Here is a 20882-nt window from a genome sequence, read left to right on the forward strand (position 1 = left end):
CAAAATGTTTATTTTACCTTGAATTGTATACAGTCAGGCCTCTCTATTTTTAAATGTTGCTAGAAGTAGTATAGAGTGTGTTATTTCAAAATAAATTTCATTTTCCATAGTGATACAAATGTATTTAGTTAGTCCATTCTCAGCCAAGAATCTGGTTTTTTAAAAAAATCATAAACATAACCCCTAAAATTGCAGAAATGAAAAGAACTGTAGCTATGAGCCAAGATAACTTTAAATGTAAAAAAGGTTTTAGTTTCAAAAGCCATAAAAGTACTGTAAACACCGATTACACCAGGGGTTCTAATATTCCATAAAATATTTATAACGCTCACAGAAATACAGTTATATCAGATCAATATTTTACTGAAATTGAATGTATTAGTTGCTGTAATTATTAAACACTTAAATGTTTTTCGTGGTGTTCTTCGAATTTAGAAAGGCCCATTTATAGAAGAAGTAAAGAAGGGTAGAGGGCCTAAATTCCTTAAGTTTTCCAAATAAGGCTAAATTAATGCATCCTTCTCTCCTCTCCCAAACAAATTCTTCTATAGAGCAAGAGGTCTCTCAGATTTCACCCTCAGCTGTAGAGTCTCCGAAGGCTGTCCTTAGGAAGAGTGTCTCCTAAGCCCCTGTCCCTGTGGTCAGGGGCTTCCTGCATATTTGTTATTGACGTTGCTTGTTTCTCTTATACTGAAGTTTCAATGAAGAGTTTTCTCAAGATTTCTGTACTTTGCCTTGTCTTATCTTCTTCATTAAAACAAAACAAAACTGGCCAGGCACAGTGACTCATGCCTGTAATCCCAGCACTTTGGGAGGCTGAGGCGGATGGATCACAAGGTCAGGAGTTCAAGACCAACCTGGCCAATATGGTGAAACCCTGTCTCTACTAAAAATACAAAAATTAGCCAGGCGCAGTGGCAGGTGCCTGTAGTCCCATCTACTCGGGAGGCTGAGGCAGGAGAATCGCTTGAATCCAGGAGGCAGAGGTTGCAGGGAGCCGAGATCATGCCACTGTACTTCAGCCTGGGTGACAGAGTGAGACTTCTCTCAAGAAAAAAACAAAACTATAGAAATTTTTTTGGTTTCAGAGAAATGCAAACAACAACAACAAAAAGGTGCTGTTATGTCATTGGATTTCATACCTTATTAATGGCTGTCAGAGCACTTTACAACGGTAGGAAAGCATTTAAAAACAATTGCTAGTTCTCCCTTATAGACTTTCAGAGAAGAAACTTGAAGGATCTCCAGGGAATTGTAAAGACAGGTACAAGTTGTGGGGCCTGAGAACCTCAGGCTGCCTTGAGTTTCCATTTCAATGGGGCCACTTTTTCTACTTCCTCCTCCTTTTTAAAAGTGTATTTTGGCCCCCTGAAGGCAGCATCCTCAAATGACACCAAAACCTCCAAGAAAAATATAAACTCTTCTTTCACAATGCTTATTGCGATGACCTCTGCTTTTACCTTGATGGAAAATAAATATTCCCTGTCCTGGGACAGAATGAGGAAATTATAAAGGTGGCCAAATCTATATTCATAGATTCTAACATTCTCTTTATACAGAGTTCTAGTTCCTTCATAGTTTACCTACAGGGCCCCTTACTAATCCTGCACTCATGGCCTTTATTCACCCTAAAGGGTAAATAACACTTTGAAATATTTATAAATAAATTAAATAATTAATGTACTTTAGCATTCAGTGTGCTTTGACAGTGAAAATTTAATATTCTAAATTAATTGTGGGGTACAGGAAGCAAATAGAATATAAAACCCCTTGCTCCATCTGTAGGAATGTCATCCCTGCATGTAACTGTCAAATGCCTAAGTCCTATAGGAAAAATGTTGCCATTCAACATTCTATAAAATTTAACTCAAGAAAGTGGCCGGGCACAGTGGCTCACACTAGTAATCCCAGCACTCTGGGAGGCCAAGGCAGGTGGATTACCTGAGGTCAGGAGTTCGAGACTACCCTGGCCAACATGGTGAAACCCCATCTCTGCTAAAAATACAAAAAATTAGCTCAGCATGGTGGCAGGCGCCTGTAATCCCAGCTATTCGGGTGGCTAAGGTAGGAGAATTGCTTGTACCTGGGAGGCAGAGGTTACAGTGAACCGAGGTTGCACCATTGCACTCCAACCTGGGCAACAAGAGTGAAACTCTGTCTCAAAAAAATAAAAAAATAAAAAAAAGAAAGTAAATTATCATAATGCCTTTCTCAGGCCAAAGTTACCATTTGGGGGCCAAAGAGCTTGTACCAAAGAGTATAAAAATACATCTATTATATTTGTGTTCTTAAATTACCAGATAGCAGCATCTTAACTAAAGAAAAAACAACAACAGCAAACAAAAAAACAAACAAAAGTTAAATGTAGCTTAGCTGCATTTAATAGACACAGTCTTATAATATTTAGGGTTGTGCAAAAGTAATTGTGGTTTTTGCAATTTTAATTGCAAAAGATACAGCTGACTGTATCTTCTGACTCTAAGACTACTGACAATTTTAATTGCAAAAACCACAATTACCTTTGCACCAACCTAACAAATATACACAAGAATAAAATGCAGTTGTATCTGCATATATTATATAAGCATCTCTAATATCAGGTTCCCAAAAGCCTATCAGTAGCTTTGTTCCTATTTTATTTCATCAGTAGTAATATTAGTATTTATATTTTAACATAAATGATTGATGACATTATTCTTGCACCTTATCCTCAACATGTCAGAAACCAAATCCATAATAGTATTAAATCTTTCCCCCACCCAGATGATCTGGTTTCCATTAGTGGCACCAACAGACCCCTTCCTCCTTTCCATTCACACTGGAAGCCAATGAGTCATCCTCAACTCACCCCAAGTCATGTCTCATACTGCAGACAAACCAATCTTTCAAAAGTGGAAATCCTTTATTGTCAATTCCTTGCTAGAAAAAAAGAGGGCAAAAAAGCTGATGCCTCTTTATTACATGCTAAATTAAGCACACTTCAATTTCCTGTGTTTTAAAACTATTCATTAGACATTAGACATCATAGTATATTAGACATCATAAATACCTTTAATTTGTACATATTGCATTCATATTGTTCCTATTATAAATTATGTTGTTTTTTTTTTTGTTTGTTTGTTTCTTTTTCTTTTTGAGTTGGAGTCTTGCTCTGTCACCCAGGCTGGAGTGCAGTGGTGCGATCTTGGCTCACTGCAACCTCCACTTCCTGGGTTCAAGCAATTCTCCTGCCTCAGCCTCCTGAGTAGCTGGGACTACAAACACATGCCACCACACCCAGGTAATTTTTGTATTTTTAGTAGAGACAGTGTTTCACCATGTTGGCCAGGATGGTCTCAATCTCCTGACTTCGTGTTCCACCTGCCTTGGCTTCCCAAAGTGCTGAGATTACAGGTGTGAGGCACCACACCTGACCTAAATTATGTTTCTTATTAGCTAAACTTAATGGCTACTAAGTGGCAGGCACTGTCTTTATGCTTCATATAATCTTAGATAACCTCAGGATAGATACTATTATATCTATTATATTTTATCCCTAAAACAAGTAAATCAAGATCACAAAATTAGGTAACAGATAAGGAGAATTCATTTCAGCAAAGGTTGTGCTATGTCTGAAGTGACAGCAATAACCCCTAGAACAGCAGCGACTCAGCTGACTATATCTTCTGACTCTAAGACTAGTGGCATTAATAATTCCCTTCCGTCTGTCCTTTAACCTGAGTATAAATAACAATTTCACATGGAATTAGTGTTGTCATTATCCAGAGGAATTAGGGGAGTTACTAGCAGAGGTCACAGAAATTCTTATTCCTTATAGTTTCTCTGAGTTATGACATAGTGAAATGTTCCTGTTTGTAACTAATTTTCCTATTTCTTTGATGGCCATATCTAGATTTTCCCCAACAATTCTGATTCCAGACTCTCTGCCTATAACTCTTATTCAAAGGCATGGTTTAGGGGAACTGCTCTAGAAGGTAGTCTCAAAAAATTGTAAAGCTACATGTTGACATGACATTGTAAAGATTAGGATAGAAAGATATTAATGGAAACAGAGTGAAAGGAAACCGTGGGTCCTTAGGTATTTTATCCTAAGTTATGGACTTATGATGCAAGGCTGGTGTTGCTCATGAAGGTATATAGCCAATAAATTAGGAGAAAATAGAACCTAAAACGTTCTTTCAAATGGCCAGGCAATTGAAATGAACAAGAACAAGGAAGTATCCTCTCCTCTTTCTTTCATTAGCACATCTCCTTTAATGCAAAAGGAAAGAACCAAGGTTTAATAAACCTTGTGATAGTAAAGGTTTGACAAGAACAGCAACCTTTGTTTTAGAAGATGAAAATTTAATTACTTCTCTTGAAGTAAAACCCAAATATAAATGGAATTCTTTAACATATGTGCTCAATTAATCTATTTTAGATGAGATCAAATAATAAAAAAATTGATATTTCAATTTTCTCTGAGGAGAAAATATTAAAATAAGTTTAGGCACACTGAATGTAAGAATGTTGAAGAAATTCATTATATGTTGTGGAAGATTTAATAAAACTTGGTTAATGAATAGAAAGGTGTTTCAAATCGTATACTTTTAATTTTGAAAAACAGTTCTGTCACAAAATTTTGATACGAAAGGTCTCTTGATATACTTGGCATAAATAAATTAACTTGGATGGTTAATTAAATGTCAGATAACACACTAAGATGGCTAAGTATTTTATGGTGACTTTGGAAAATTCCAAAAGCAAAAGTTTGTCTCTTAAAAGTCAAGGGATTGTAATGCCAAAGCAAAGTCTCCAGGTCCTGAAAACATTCATCATTTTTCTCCTTGCAAAATGTCTCCAAAAGGAGACCATCCAAGAAAAATTATATAAACTTGAACTATAGCTTTTGTTTTCATAAATAAGACAAAAGTATTCCTAATTAAGAAATGAAAGATATGAATTTTCTAGGCTTTATATCTTAGGTTGCTCATTATTTTAGCTTCTCCAACCCAAGTCTATATTAATGTGCTTTTCTTTCTCCAGGGAGATAAAGAAGCTGAATTAGGGCTTCCCTTTTCCCCACTTTGTGATCGGAAGTCAACCATGGTGGCCCAGTCACAAATAGGTAATACTGATGATTTGTGGTGGTGGAAAGTGAGTGTGTGCTTGTCAGTTTTCAAATGTGTAAACCATGTTGTTCAAAGGGGTAACTTCCATGAAAACCTCACTCCATATTCATGACACATTTGATTTTTAAATGGATCTATATGGTGCTGAATAAGAATTATTGAAGCATTTTCACAAAATGAATTCAATAAAGTAACAGTAAATGTAATTGTTATCATGGTTCTAATCCTTTTACAAAATATAACACTGTCTTGTGTGGGAGACTATTTTATGTTGTTTTATTGCTGATTCCTGTTTTCTGTAATTTAATTCTTTAGATAGAGGTCAACTCAATGAAAATATTAGTGCACTTGTTCTATCACTAAGTTTCCGTGGTATGCTTAATATAGTAGTGCACATTTCATTTGGAAAAATTTTTTCTCATGATGTGAATAGATTAACCAACAACAGGAAATTTGCAAAATGATAATGCTCCCAACCACATTCATTCTTATCATCTGTATTTGGGTTGGGGACTTCAAGTCCAGTTCATTATTAAAACATATTATTGCTGTGTTGCATGACTCAAATACTTGTAATAATTATTCGCTGAGCCAGCATTTTTGTTACTGAACAATATGATCAATAAACACAAGGATCACTTCTTACCTGTGTAGTTATGCTGCGGCACCACCCATCACAAAGCTTTGGGGCAGTCAGCTGTCGGAAAGCTGCGTGCTCCAACCTTTTCCCCTTCCCATAACACAGGTGCCTATTCTTGCTTAGTAAGTGTAAATGTGGCAGGCTAAGGACCTGATTTGGCAAGCTAAGAATGGAAGTTTCTGAGGCTTGTTGCTGTAATATAAATTGCAGCCATGTTAGTAAAAGTGATGCTCCAGTTGACAGTCTACACATCTCAGGCATTTAAGAACATAGACAGAACTGGCCGGAAGCAGTGGCTCACGCCTGTATTCCCAGAACTTTGGGAGGCTGAGGCAGGTGGATCACGAGTCAGGAAATTGAGACCATCCTGACTAACAGGGTGAAACCCTATCTCTACAAAAAAATACAAAAGATTAGCCGGGCGTGGTGGTACGCGCCTGTAATCCCAGCTACTCAGGAGGTTGAGGCAGGAGAATCACTTGAACCCAGGAGGCAGAGGTTGCAGTTAGCCGAGATCGCGCCACTGCACTCCAGCCTGGGCGACAGAGTGAGACTCCTTCTCACAAAAAAAAAAAAAAAAAAAAAAAAAAAAAGAACATAGAACTTAAAATAGTACCCTGGGTGGTCAGTTAACACTGATTTAACATAAAGGCATCCATTAAAACTATTGAAGCTTTATTAAATTAAAAATGTGTCTTATTATACACTATAAGTAATCCAGTTACTTGAAATGTGAATTACTTTTATCCAAGCATCGGATGGACAATCTTTAAATGTGCATACTGTATAGGACATTATCCACTTAAAAAGCCCCCCTCCAGCTATTCTTCTTTATTCAGGTGGTAGTCCATTGCTCTCAGATGTGTTTCCAACAATAAATTCTTGACTTGAGGCACCCACAGCTGTCCTGGGATCTGGGATATTGTCATGTACACAGACGTTAGAATAGGTTGTTGTCTCTTCCTCTGCCTAAACACGGGATGGAAGATGCTTCCAGAGGACAATGCCCTTTTCTGTGTGTGTCATTTTCTATCTTGATGAGTACTTTAAATGTGAAAGTCTTCACTCAATGCTGACATCTCAAAGTGGTGGGATTAATGCTGTCTCCCAGAGATGTTACTTTTCTCTTCACTGATTTGACAGAACACACCCACATGCTGTGAACTAACACTTTACATCCAGAGAATAATAAACAGCAATTTGAAATATTAACACACTGGCAGAAAGCTCTGACTGATATAGTAAGAAACAAAAAGTAATTGTCGTCCTGTTACCTGAGAAAAACCTTCAATTATTTAATTTCTTTGGAGCTTAGATATGATTTCTTGTTAATAAATAATGAAATCCAAAATGTACATGATGTGCTTTCAAAAAGGATAATGATCCTTGTTGTTGAGAGGAAACTATAGTCACTATCATTGGATCTAAATTTATTGTTAGCAATAGTGTATTATTTAAGGCTGAATAGTAAATAGAAAAGTCAATATACTTGAGTTAACAAGCTTAAATTGCGTCACTTCCATGACTTCAAGTACCATTTTATAGAGCAGTTGAACCCCATCTCTAAAGATTGTTATTAGATTAAAACAATACAAAGGGTAAGCAGAACCAATATTTTAGTTGATACTCGCTATCCCAGGATTGTCAGAGGCTCTTCATTATTTCTGATTTCAGAATTCAGGAAATTGTAACACTTGAATTTCTCTCTCTCTCTCTCTCTCCATTTTGGCTTTTGTAGGTTTCATCGATTTCATAGTAGAGCCAACATTTTCTCTTCTGACAGACTCAACAGAGAAAATTGTTATTCCTCTTATAGAGGAAGCCTCAAAAGCCGAAACGTCTTCCTATGTGGCAAGCGGGTATGATATTATCTTTTTTGCATCACTTTTCATCTTTGTGCTGTTTAGTAACCTTTTCCTTAATGATTATCTATATTTCTCACATCTAGGCAGAGAATTCTCACATGAATTATTAGGGAGTATTGCCACCTAGTGGCTTTATATTATAGTGCATCTGCCTTTGAGAACTGAAGTTTAATACACAAAATATAAAATACTAAGGTGTGTACTAAGGAGAATCCAGTGTGGGGTGGGAGAGAAAGGAGGTGAGCAGCTGCCACGTGCTCAGAACTTGTACTGAGCATCTACTACCCTGCTTTTCTAGTAGGTTTTGTAAAGGTTTTCAGGTTTTCCTCGTTCACTCCATATCCTGATGGTGTTTTTTGGTTTGTTTGGTTGTTACTGTTAGCTCAACCACCATTGTGGGGTTACACATTGCTGATGCACTAAGACGACCAAATGCAAAAGGTTCCATGAGCGATGGGTCCTATTCCCCAGACTACTCCCTTGCAGCAGTGGACCTGAAGAGCTTCAAGAACAACCTGGTGGACATCATTCAGCAGAACAAAGAGAGGTGGAAAGAGTTAGCTGCACAAGGTAGTGTTGTTTATGAGGCTTTACTGCCATCTCTCTCTGTCTTCACTTCTCTAAGAGTTTGAATTATTTCTTCTAGATTTCTTCTCCTATAGAATGTGTAAGACCTTGATGGCATTTGGAATTTGGCTACTCTTTGATTATGCATGAGAAAGTTGGCTCATTTATTAGATAAAAAGAGGTTCTGGTTTGTTTGTGCCACATGGGCTGCAGATATGTGCGTCAGTGGGTGGTGGCAAACTAGATACTGAAAGATGAGATAATGAAATGGTGACAAAACTTTGTGGTACAATATAGACTCCTGTGCTTTCGTAGAGGTGCTTTCCAGCCTGGATTTTACTTGGCAAGTGGCTTTTGTGTTGCATTAAAGGTGTTATCACTTCATGTCAGAGACTTAGGTGTGTTTTTTTCTGTTTCGCTAAGTTGCTTTTTTGACTCAGAATTTTGACAAGAATTGGGGAAATCGTTAGTAATCAACCACCACAGAAATCGAATGGGAAGGTAGCTCTAGTTATTTCTGACATATTAGCTGCTTCAAATTAATTAGTCCATTTAGTAGGTTTGTAAGTCGGTATCCAAACAGTTATTATCTTTCGTGCAGGAATTAGCTTTTATATCCAGATCATTCCCATTCCCACACTCATTCCCACAGCTCCGTCTCCCTCATAAACTACACTCCCTGCACAATGGCCTCTTGGAAGTTTAAAATACTCCAGGGTCTTTGTAGTTATTTTTTCAGCCAGAAATTTTTTTCCTTGTGCTTTTTGCAGCTTTAAGATACTCAGGAATAAACTTATTTTTCTTAAAATGGATAATATAACATCAAAATAGAGTGTTAAATCATATTTATAGTCAGAAGAACACAATATTGAAAAGTTTTCAATTATTCCAAAAGTCAACCATAAACATAACATGTTTCCAGTGAAAATTCCAATATATTTTTCATGGAATTTAACAAATTGATCCTAAAATCTATATAGTATTGCAAATAGCTAAGAATAGTCAAGACAATCCTGAAGGATAATAAAGGAGGAGCACTTGCCGTATATCAAAATTTACTCTTATACTGAAGTAATAAAGTCAGTGTGACTGTGATACAGAGATAATAAGATGGGCCTCAGGAACAGATCAGAGAGCCAGAAATAACACATTAATTTCTGCAGAACTTGACAGATGACAGATGCACACATTCATATATTCAATATTTTATATATTCTCACATATTTGACATTATGATGTTCTTCATTTCTTCCTGTGTGTCTGAACTACTATTTGCTGTCATTTCTCTTCACACTGGAGTATTTCCTTAACTATTTTCTTATAACACAGTTATGCTGACAATTAGATTTTCTTAGTCTGGGAATGTCTGTATCTTACTTTTATTTATGAATAATTTTACTTGATTTAGAATTGTTGAATGATTTTTTTTTTTTCTGTTAGCACTTTCAATGTGTCATTCTATTGCCTCTGGCTTCCATAGTTTCTGATACAATGTTGGCCAAAAATAGATTGTATTGTTGCTTCCTTGTATGTACTGAGTCTTATTTTTTTCTTTCTGTTTTCTAGACTTTATTTTGACTTTCAGCAATTCGATGATGATATATCTAGGTTTTTTTTTTTTTTTCAATATTCTACTTAGTGTTCATTGAGCTTCTTAAATCTATACATTAATAATTTGCATCAAATTTGGGAAGCTTTCTGCCATTTTGTTCAATGTTTTTCTTCTGCCTCTTTTTCTCTGTTCTCTCATTCTGAAGATCCTGTTATGCATAACTTAGGATTCTGGAAATTGTCCCGGATGCTCTGGATCTCTGTGAATTTCTTTAATTGTCCTTCCTTCCTTCCTTCCTTCCTTCCTTCCTTCCTTCCTTCCTTCCTTCCTTCCTTCCTTCCTTTCTTCCTTCTTTCCTTCCTTCCTTCCTTCCTTCCTTCTTCATTCATTTTTGATTGGCTGTTTTCTAATGATTTATCTTCAAGTTTACTGTTTCTTTCTCTGCCACCTCAATCCTACTGTTGATTTCACTGAATTAACTTTTTATCTCAGCTACTTTTTTTCAATTTTATTATTTTCATTTGCTTATTTTTTATAATGGCTGTTTCTCTGTTGATATTTTATATTTTCATTCATTATTAGCATATTTTCCTTTAATTCTTCAAAATTATTTTCTTTAATTTTAAAAACATATTTAAAAAACTTGTCTTGAATTTTTTGAGATCAATTTTAAAGCTGACTATAAATGGCCTCTCTATGGCTCTCTAATTTCTAGGATTTTTCTATGAAATCCTGCTGGTTTACCATTTACCCCAACTTGCACCCCAACCTTGGGCTGGCAAAGCTTGGGACTTTTCCCATCTAGTCTAAGCAGATTCACCATTTTATGTTCAAGAAACCAGAATTACTTGCGTCTTTCCCATTCCAAGTTGATTCTACCACATCTGGCAGGAAGGTTGGCTTTTGCTTCTATTCCCATGTCAGAGTTGGAGAGGAAGATGGAGGAGTGGGAGTAACTTCAGGCAGGGAGGTCACAGGCTCCTGCTATTTTTACCTGAATGTCCAAGAATATTTCAAGAATAAACGTTTCTCAAATTATTATGTCCCTTTGATTGATTTCCAGAGTCATTGAACAGTTGTTTTTATTAATGCTGTCCAGTTTTATACTCTTTTTTTAAGAAGAGAAAATACTCGACTTCTTTACATCACTATAGCAGGAAGTCTTCCTCTTCACCATAGGTTTTAAGAGAATTAAATGAATTTATTAATATAATTTGCTTAGAAGTGTCTAGAGTACTAAGTGCTATATGAGTTTGCTGTTATTACTATAACTATTATTTATTATGTTTCTGCCATGTGTTCTAGAAATAAGGGTTATAGGGCTACTATATAGTAACTAGGGGTCTCCCTAATGCTGAATTCTAAATCCAGCAAAACTATTCAGAAATAAAGACAATTAAAGACATTACCAGATTAAGAAAATTGAATTACTATGGAAATTGGGGATACTTTCTGTATAATAAGCCGGTAAGGAAAAGCTTCACTGAGGAAGAAATAATTTAAATAAATACACAACAGAGGTTAGAAAGAGAACCATAGAGAGGTCTGGGAGGGTTGGGGGGGTAACAAATTTTTAAACAAAGGGACTGGCTAGCACATTATCTAGGAGACTGAGCTTGCCTGACATGCCAGAAACAATAAGAAGGGCAGTGAAGCAGGAAGAAACTGAACAAGTAGGAATAATGTAGGCAATGTGATGGGTGGGCAATGTGGTGCCTGACCTTTGGTTTTGGCCCAAGAAAGACAGGAAACCAAATGTAGAGTTTTGAGGAAAAAAAGTTGATTGATATGAACTGAGGTTTCAAAAGGATTACTCTGCTACAGAATGGAAAATATTCTTTTGTTTGAGTAGTAAAAATAGAAACAAGGAGATCAGAAAGAAGGCTGTTTTTCATAACCCAGGAGAAGCATGGGAGCTTAGACCAGGTAGTAATAATGGTTGAGAGGGTGTATAATTTCTGGATACATAAAGACTGTGGCTTAAACCAGTATGCATGAGTAGAAGGAGGGTAAGCAAAAAGAGATTGGATTCTGGATATCCAGGTATTTTGAAAGCTGAACTGATAGGATTTGTTATCAGATTAGATGTAGGAAACAAAGTAAAGAGAAGAATCAAGAATGATGCCAGGTTTTTTGGTTTTCTTACACATTATTTGTATATAGGTAAAATTATATAATCATTTCATGGAACAATTTGGCACTCTGTAGGAAATTTAAAGATGCATATGCATCTTTACTTCTTGACAATTTTACCTCTGTATTTTTACCCCAGAGAGACTTTTGTGCATATGCCTCAAAGATATGTCTAAAATATTCATAGCAGCATTGTTCATGAGTGCAAAATAAAGTGGAAAAAACAGTAAAATTGATTTATAAACTATAGTATGTACATATTATGAAACAGCATAAAACTGTTAAAATTTAACTAATCACCAACAGGAATGAAGGACACAGTGTTGCACAAAATAAGCAAATTGCTGGGCTTTAGTAGACGGTTTTCCTCTGACAGTGCGAAGGAGTCTGGGAGGTTTGGACTAAGCAAAATTCACCACAATGCAGCAAAGCAGCTGTACCCAGCCTGCTTCTCTAGGTTCCTCCTCACTGGGTGGGGCATCTCTGCAGGAAATCCAGCAGCTCCAGTCAGGGGCTTACAGACAGGACTCTCAATTCCCTGGGACAGAGCACCTGAGGGGAGAGGAGAGTGCAGTTGCAGGTTCCGCGGATTTAATCTTTCCTGTCTGCCGGCTCTGAAGAGAGAAGCTGACCCTAACAAGGGCGACTGTCTCAGCACAGTGCACCAGCTCTCCTAACGGACAGACTGCTTCCTCAAGCAGGTTCCTGACCTTGTGCCTCTTGACTGGGAGAGACCTCCCAACAGAGGTCAACAGACACCTCATCTAGGAGAGCTGAAGCTTCCAGAGGAAGAAGCAGACAGCAATCTTTGATGTTCTGCAACCTCCATTGGTGACAGGGTCTGGAGTGGACCCCCATCAAACTGCAGCAGACCTGCAGAAGAGTGATCTAACTGTTAGAAGAAAAAACTAACAAACAGAAAGCAACAATAACAAAAGCATCAACAAAAAAGACCTCCCACAAAACCCCATCCAAAGGTTATCAGCCTCAAAGATCAAAGGTAGACAAATCCATGAAGATGAGGAAGAAACAGTAAAAAAAGGCTGAAAATTCCAAAGGCCAGAATGCCTCTTCCCCTCCAAATGATTGTGACACTGCTCCAGCAAGGACACAGAACTGGACAGAGTATGAGATGGATTAATTGACAGAAGTAGGCTTCAGAAGATGGGTAATAACAAACTCTGCTGAGCTAAAGGAGTATGTTCTAACCCAATACAAAGAAGCTAAGAACCTTGATAAAAGGATACAGAAGCTGCTAACTAGAATAACCAGTTTAGAGAGGAACATAAATGACCTGATGGAGATGAAAAACACAGCACAGGAACATCGTGAAGCATACACAATTATCAATAGCTGAATAAATCAAGCAGAAGAAAGGATATCAGAGTTTGAAGATCATCTTGCTGAAATAAGGCATGCAGACAAGATTAGAGAAAAACTAATGAAAAGCAATGAACAAAACCTCTGAGAAATGTGGGACTAGGTGAAGAGACTGAAGCTGTGATTGATTGGAGTACCTGAAAGAGACTGGGAGAATGGAATCAAGTTGGAAAACACACTTCAGGATATTATCCAGGAGAATTTCCCCAACCTAGCAAGACGGGCCAACATTCAAATTCAGGAAATACAGAGAACACCACTAAGATACTCCATGAGAAGATCAACGCCAGGGCACATATTTATCAGATTCTCCCAGGTTGAAACGTAGGAAAAAATGTTAAGGACAGCCAGAGAAAAAGGTCAGGTCACCTATAAAAGGAAGCTCATCAGACTAACAGCAGATCTCTCAGCAGAAATCCTACAAGTCAGAAGAAAGTGGGAGCAATATACAATATTCAATATTCAGCAGTCTTAAAGATAATAATTTTTCAACCCAGAATTTCATATCCAGTCAAATGAAGATTCACAAGAGAAGGAAAAGTAAAATCCTTTGCAGACAAGCAAATACTAACGGATTTCACCACCACGAGGCCTCCCTTGCAAGAGTTCCTGAAGGGAAGCACTAAATATAGAAAGGAAAAACCAGTATCAGGCACTGCAAAAACACACCAAAATATAAAGACCAATGACAGTAGGAAGAAACTACATCAACTAGTGTGCAAAATAACCAGCTAGTATCATGGTGACAGAATCAAATTCACATATAACAATATCAACCTTAAATGTAAATGGGCCAAATGCCCCAATTAAAAGACAAAGACTGGCAAATTGGATAAAGAATCAAGACTCAATGGTGTGCTGTATTCAGGAGATCCATCTCATGTGCAGAGACACACATAACCTCAAAATAAAGGAATGGAGGAAAATTCACCAAGCAAAAGAAAGCAGGGGTTGCAATCCTAGTCTCTGATAAAATAGACTTGAGGGCTGACGCAGTGGCTTACACCTGTAATCCCAGCACTTTGGGAGGCTGAGGCAGGTGGGTCACAAGGTCAGGAGATGGAGACCATCCTGGTCAACATGGTGAAACCCCATCTCTACTAAAAATACAAAAATTAGCTGGGCATGGTGGCGTGCGCCTGTAATCCCAGCTACTCAGGAGGTTGAGGCAGGAGAATCACTTGAACCTGGGAGGCGGAGCTTGCAATGAGCCAAGATTGAGGCTGCACTCCAGCCTGGTGACAGAGCAAGACTCCACCTCAAGAAAGAAAATAAAAAAAAGGAAAACAGACTGGAAACCAACAAAGATCATAAAAGACAAAGAAGGGCATTACATAATGGTAAAGGGATCAATTCAACAAGAAGAGCTAACTTTCCTAAATATATATGAACCCAATACAGGAGCACCCAGATCACAAAACAAGTTCTTAGAGACCTATAAAGACACTTAGATTCCCGCACAATAATAGTGGGAGACTTTAACAGCCCACTGTCAATATTAGACAGTTCAATGAGACAAAATTAACAAGGATATTCAGGACTTGAACTCAGCTCTGGATCAAGTGGACATAATAGACATCTACCAAACTTTCCACCACAAATCAACAGAATATACATTCTTCTCAGTATTCTAAAATTGACCACACAATTGGAAGTAAAACACTCCTCAGCAAATGCAAAAGAACTTAAATAATACCAAACAGTCTCTTGGACCACAGTGGTATCAAATTAGAACTCAGGATTAAGAAAATCACACAGAACCACAAAACTACATGGAAATTGAACAACCTGCTCCTGAATGACTCCTGGGTAAATAATGAAATTAAGGCAGAAATCAAGAAGTTCTTTGAAACCAATGAGAATGAAGAAACAATGTACCAGAATCTCTGGGACACAGCTAAAACCATATTAAGAGGGAAATTTATAGCACAAAATGCCCACATCAGAAAGCTGGAAAGATCTCAAATCAACGCCCTAATATCACAATTAAAAGAACTAGGAAAGCAAGAGCAATCAATTCAAAAGCTAGCAGAAGTCAAGAAATAACTAAGATCAGAGCAGAACTGAAGGAGATAGAACATGAGAAACCCATCAAAAACACAATGAATCCAGGAGCTGCTTTTTCAAAAAAATTAAGAAAATAGGTAGACTGCTGGCTAGACTAATATGGAAGAAAAGAGAGAAGAACGACATAGACACGATAAAAGATGATAAAGGGATATAACCACTGATCCCACAGAAATACACACTACCATCAGAGAATACTATAAACACCTCTGTGCAAACAAACTAGAAGAAATTGATAAATTTCTGGACACATATACTCTCCCAAAAGTTAACCAGGAAGACTCGAAATCCTTGAACAGACCAATAACAAGTTTTGAAATTGAGGCAGTAATTAATAGCCTACCAATGAGAAAAAGCCCAGGACCAGATGAATTCACAGCCAAATTCTACCAGGGGTACAAAGAGGAGCAGGTACCATTCCTTCTGAAACTATTCCAAACAATTGAAAAGTAGGGAATCCTCCCTAACTCATTTTATGAGGCCAGCATCATCCTATTACTAAAACCTGGCAGAGACACAACAAAACAAAGAAAATTTCAGTTGAATATTCCTGATGAACATCAATGCAAAAATCCTCAATAAAATACTGGCAAACTGAATCCAGCAGCACTTCAAAGAGCTTATCCACAATGATCAAGTCAGCTTTGATGCAATAAACATAATCCATCACATAAACAGAACCAATGACAAAAACCACATGATTGTCTCAATAGATGCAGAAAGGCCTTTTATAAAATTCAGCATCCCTTCATGTTAAAAAACTCTCAATAAATTAGGTTTGGTGGAACATGTTTCAAAATAATAAGAGCTATTTATGACAAACCCACAGCCAATATCATATTGAAGAAGCAAAAGCTGGAACCATTCCCTTTGAAAACTGGCACAAGACAAAGATGCCCTCTCCCACCACTCCTATTCAACATAGTACTGGAAGTTCTGGCCAGGGCAATCAGGCAAGAGAAAGAAATAAAGTCTATTCAAATAGGAAGAGAGGAAGTCAAATTGTCTCTGTTTGCAGATGACATGATTCTATACTTGGAAAACCCCATCACCTCAGCCCCAAAACTCCTTAAGCTGATAAGCAACTTCAATAAAATCTCGATATACAAAATAAATGCGTAAAAATTGCAAGCATTTATATACCCCAACAGTAGACAAGGAGAGAGCCAAATCATGAATGAATGAACTCCCATTCACAATTGCTACCAAGAGAATAACATGCCTAAAAATACAGCTAACAAGGGATGTGAAGGACCTGTTCAAGGAGAACTACAAACCATTCTTCAAGGAAAAAAGAGGACACAAACAAATGGAAAATCATACCATACTCATGGATAAGAAGAACCAATATCATGAAAATGGCCATACTACCCAAAGAAATTTATAGATTCAATGCTATTTCCATCAAACTACCATTGACATTCTTCACAGAATTAGAAAAAACTACTTTAAATTTTATATAGAACCAAAAAGGAGTCCATATAGCTAAGACAATCCTGAGCAAAAAGAACAAAGCTGGAGACATCACACTACCTGACTTCAAACTATACTACAAGACTATGGTAACCAAAACAGCCTGGTACTGGTACCAAAACAAATATATAGACCAATGGAACAGAATAGAGCCCTCGGAAATAATACCATACATCTACAACCATCTGATCTTCAACAATCCTGACAAAAACAAGCAATGGGAAAAGGATTTCCTATTTAATAAATGGTGCTGGGAAAACTGGCTAGCCATATACAGAAAACTGAAACTGAACTCTTTCCTTACACCTTATACAAAAATTAACTCAAGATGGATTAAGGACTTAAATGTAAAACCCAAAACCATAAAAACCCTGAAAGAAAACCTAGGCAATACCATTCAGGACATAGGCATGGGCAAAGACTTCATGACAAAAACACCAAAAGCAATTGCAACAAAAGCCAAAATTGACAAATGGGATCTAACTAAACTAAAGAGCTTCTGCATTGCAAAAGAAACTATCATCAGAGTGAATAGGCAACCTACAGAATGGGAGAAAATATTTGCAATCTACCCATCTAGCAAAGACATGGAATCAACCAAAATGCCCATCAATTACAGATTGGTTAAAGAAAACGTGGTACATATACACCATGGAATACTATGAAGCCATAAAAAAGAATGAGATCATGTCTTTTGCAGGGACATGGATGAAGCTGGGAGCCATCATCCTCATCAAACTAACACAGGAACAGAAAATCAAACACCACATGTTCTCACTCACAGTGGGAATTGAACAGTGAGAACACATGGACACAGGGAGAGGAATAATACACACCAGGGCTTGTCAGGGAGTGGGGGGCAGGGAGAGGGAGAACATTAGGACAAATACTTGATGCATGCAGGGCTTAAAACCTAGATGATGGGTTGATAGGTGCAGCAAATCACCATGGCACATGTATACCTACGTAACCTGCACATTCTGCACATATATCCCAGAACTTAAAGTAAAATTTTAAAAAGTAAGCAAACTGCTGAAATATAGCAAGATTCCATTTGTAGAAAGTTTAAAAACTAAAGAATAGGTTTTAGAATATGTATATGATAAAACTAAAGGACTTTTTTTGAAATATTCAGAATGGTTCTAGGGAGTAGGATGAGTTTTTTATTTAGAAATAAGTAGAATTTTACTTTCTAGATTGGGCACTAGACACACAAAAGTTCATTTTATCATTATGATTATGTCTGACATATGTGCTTTATATATGCATACATAATTCATTCATACACATGAAATATTGCATAACATTTTAAAAATGATAAGCTATTAAAGTACATCTACTAAAATAGTCATCAATTTTAAAGTCAGTGAGTATCAGATATTACCATTTTAATTTTCCAGTACCTACCACTTCTAGTCTTATATGCTGAAAATGAAAGTTTCTTTATTACAATTGCATTGAGATGAAAATAAGCAGGTCATATGATGTTTAGCACTTTGGAATATTAATTAAGCATCCAGGCTTTGAAGAGAATTCCAGATGTTTGGTCATCATCATATTAACCCTTAAGCTATATTTCACAGATATCACAGAAACATCTCCCTAGTCCTAGAGCAGTGAGAGATTGTAGATCCTTAGGCTCCAAGGTATGAGGCTCCTGGGTCATCAATAATAACAAAACTTTTTTAAAGAAGAATTTTATTCAGTAACTCTTCTATTAAGGAGCTTGGAAGATCTGTCTAAGAATGTTGTATGTAGACACATTTTTGACAAGGGGCTTTTCAAAAAGTAAAACAATGCTTTTCATCATCCCCCAACTGTTTCCTTTTTTGCTTAATTTTATCCACTTACGGTGAGGAAAATGTTTTCATCAGTTCAGCATTTCTCAGTATCTTAAGTCTGCACCCTTTTCTGCACTGCTGAAGAGCTAACAGGAGATTTTAAGCGGGTGCATGGCTATTCTTCTAGTGAGGCAGGTGGAGAGCAATAATGAGAATTCTCCCTCCCTTCTATTTCCACCCATAAAGTCCCAGGTAAATCATGTAAGCTTTCTTGGCCTCAACATATGTAATTATGGAGACAATAACATTGACCATAATGAAAGTTCACTACTCAAGGAAGCAGACATTCTCATGAATCCTTGACCAATCACCAGTTTGCTCCAGACTCTTGAAGATCTAAGAAGCAGCTTTGAGAGGAAGATACCTATGGAATTGAGGAAAAAATTAGAGCACTTTTGCCTATACTGGACCAGTAGGATGATAAATACCCCCTAATAACAAAGGAAATCATATACAGAAAAGCAATGTCTAAATTTTATAGGGTCACATAAATGTAGCTCATGTTCATTAGTGGCCTGTATATATGTGTGTGTGCACGCGCGCGTGTGTGTGTGTGCGCATGCACACAAAACATTCATATATGCAAGTTTATTATATATTTTACTGATAAAAAGAATGTATCACGTATAATTTATAATAATAATAATAAAATATGCAATAGCCTTTATTGTAAATTTTATATAGCTGATTCTCAAAGAATGCTTTTTGTTGACTTTTGCCAAATTATTTTGTCCATAGTCATTTATGATTGCTACTGAAAAATGAGTATAGTTTAGAAATGAATGTTGGTTGATATTTCATTTATGCCAGAAGTATAGAACCAGGTGTGGTAGTGCATACCTGCAATCCCAGTGACTACAGAGGCCAAGGCAGGAGGATCACTTGAGCCCAGGAGTTCCAGGATACAGTGAGCCATGATTGCACCACTGCATTCCAGCCTAGGCAACAGAGTGAGGCCCAGTCCCTGGAAAAAAACTGTTAAAGGCCAGGCACAGTTATCCATGCTTACAATCCTAGTGCTTTGGGAGGCTGAGGCCAGAAGTTCAAGACCAGTCTGAGCACCACAGAGATACCCTGTCTCTAAAAATATGATGAAAGCATAGAAGACATAGGTCAGAACTTGACTTGTGCATCAAAAATGGAAACAACTCCTTGGTCATTTGATTTGATACTGGTTTTGAATACTAGAAAACTTTCTCAAATCATATGCTATTTATAATGTAATAGCTAAAGATATGATACAAGTTTAAATTTAATCTCTATTTTAAACATTATCTCCATCATTTTAAACAATAATAAAACAATAAGTTAAGACTTGATCCATAACTTTTGATGATATCCATGGTGTAAACACTCCCATCATGACCATTTTCAAGCTATCAATATGATGTGTCTGAGCGTGGAGTTGGGAAAAGATGTGCACATCATATATTTCCATCATACAGATATGGCAGACATATCAGGACATGTCTTAACCTCAAAACATAGATAACAGTACCATGCCTCAAAATAATTAGGCAATGGTGAGTTTTACTAATAAACATTTATTATCTTTCTTTTAAATATAATTTATTTAATTCTAAACTTATGTAATTTAATTTTTAATAATGAATGTCTTTAACAACCAGCTTGCAAAAATTCCTGAAAAGTAACAATCCGATCTGATGAGCCTGTAGGGGCCAGCTGCACCACACTGCTGTCCACAAGGCCCTGTATGAGCCATGTCTGTCTCCAACTCCTTATCTGGCTTATTCTATTTCCCGTTTATCCTCCCCTCGCTGGCTTTTGTACCTACCCCAGCCACGTTAACCTCCACACTGTTTCCTTCTCGTCTTTATTTCCACACATCAGGTATTTCCTGCTGTAGGAGTTTTTATAGCATTTCTCTGTCAGAAACATTTTACCCCCAAATACTACGAGACTGCTTCCCTGTCCTCCTTCAAGTCTAGCTTACATTGTAACCTTGTCAACAAGGCTGGCAAAAAATTTCAAATTCCACCCACAGCCCTCCCTTGCCCTTCTGATTTCCTCCTCAAGTACTTTCCCATGGCATTTATTCCTGTCTAGCTTATAAATAGTTGACCTATTATGCTTCATTTTTATTATCTGTTTCACCCCTTAAAAATAAGGTTCATTTAAAAAAGGATGTTTGTTTCTATCTCTGATGTATCCCAAGCTCTTTGAACAGAGACTGGCACAAAGTAGGAATTCAAATGATTATCTGCAGTAGGTGGGGAAGAAAGAGAGAGAGAG

General features: G+C 37.0%; 1 protein-coding gene across 5 annotated transcripts in view; it reads left to right on the forward strand.

Annotated features, from left to right (window-relative positions):
* PDE1A (phosphodiesterase 1A) overlaps window positions 1-20882 on the forward strand; it is a 601081-nt gene that overhangs the window by 542198 nt on the left and 38001 nt on the right. For all 5 annotated transcript variants that reach the window (XM_030916641.1, XM_030916639.1, XM_030916640.1 and 2 more), the window contains 3 exons: window positions 5026-5107; window positions 7490-7610; window positions 7999-8186. In XM_030916641.1, coding sequence (XP_030772501.1) covers window positions 5026-5107; window positions 7490-7610; window positions 7999-8186 — 391 coding nt within the window. The remainder of the gene's footprint in view (window positions 1-5025; window positions 5108-7489; window positions 7611-7998; window positions 8187-20882) is intronic.

This window comes from Rhinopithecus roxellana, chromosome 14, assembly GCF_007565055.1.
Source record: "Rhinopithecus roxellana isolate Shanxi Qingling chromosome 14, ASM756505v1, whole genome shotgun sequence".
Taxonomy (NCBI): domain Eukaryota; kingdom Metazoa; phylum Chordata; class Mammalia; order Primates; family Cercopithecidae; genus Rhinopithecus; species Rhinopithecus roxellana.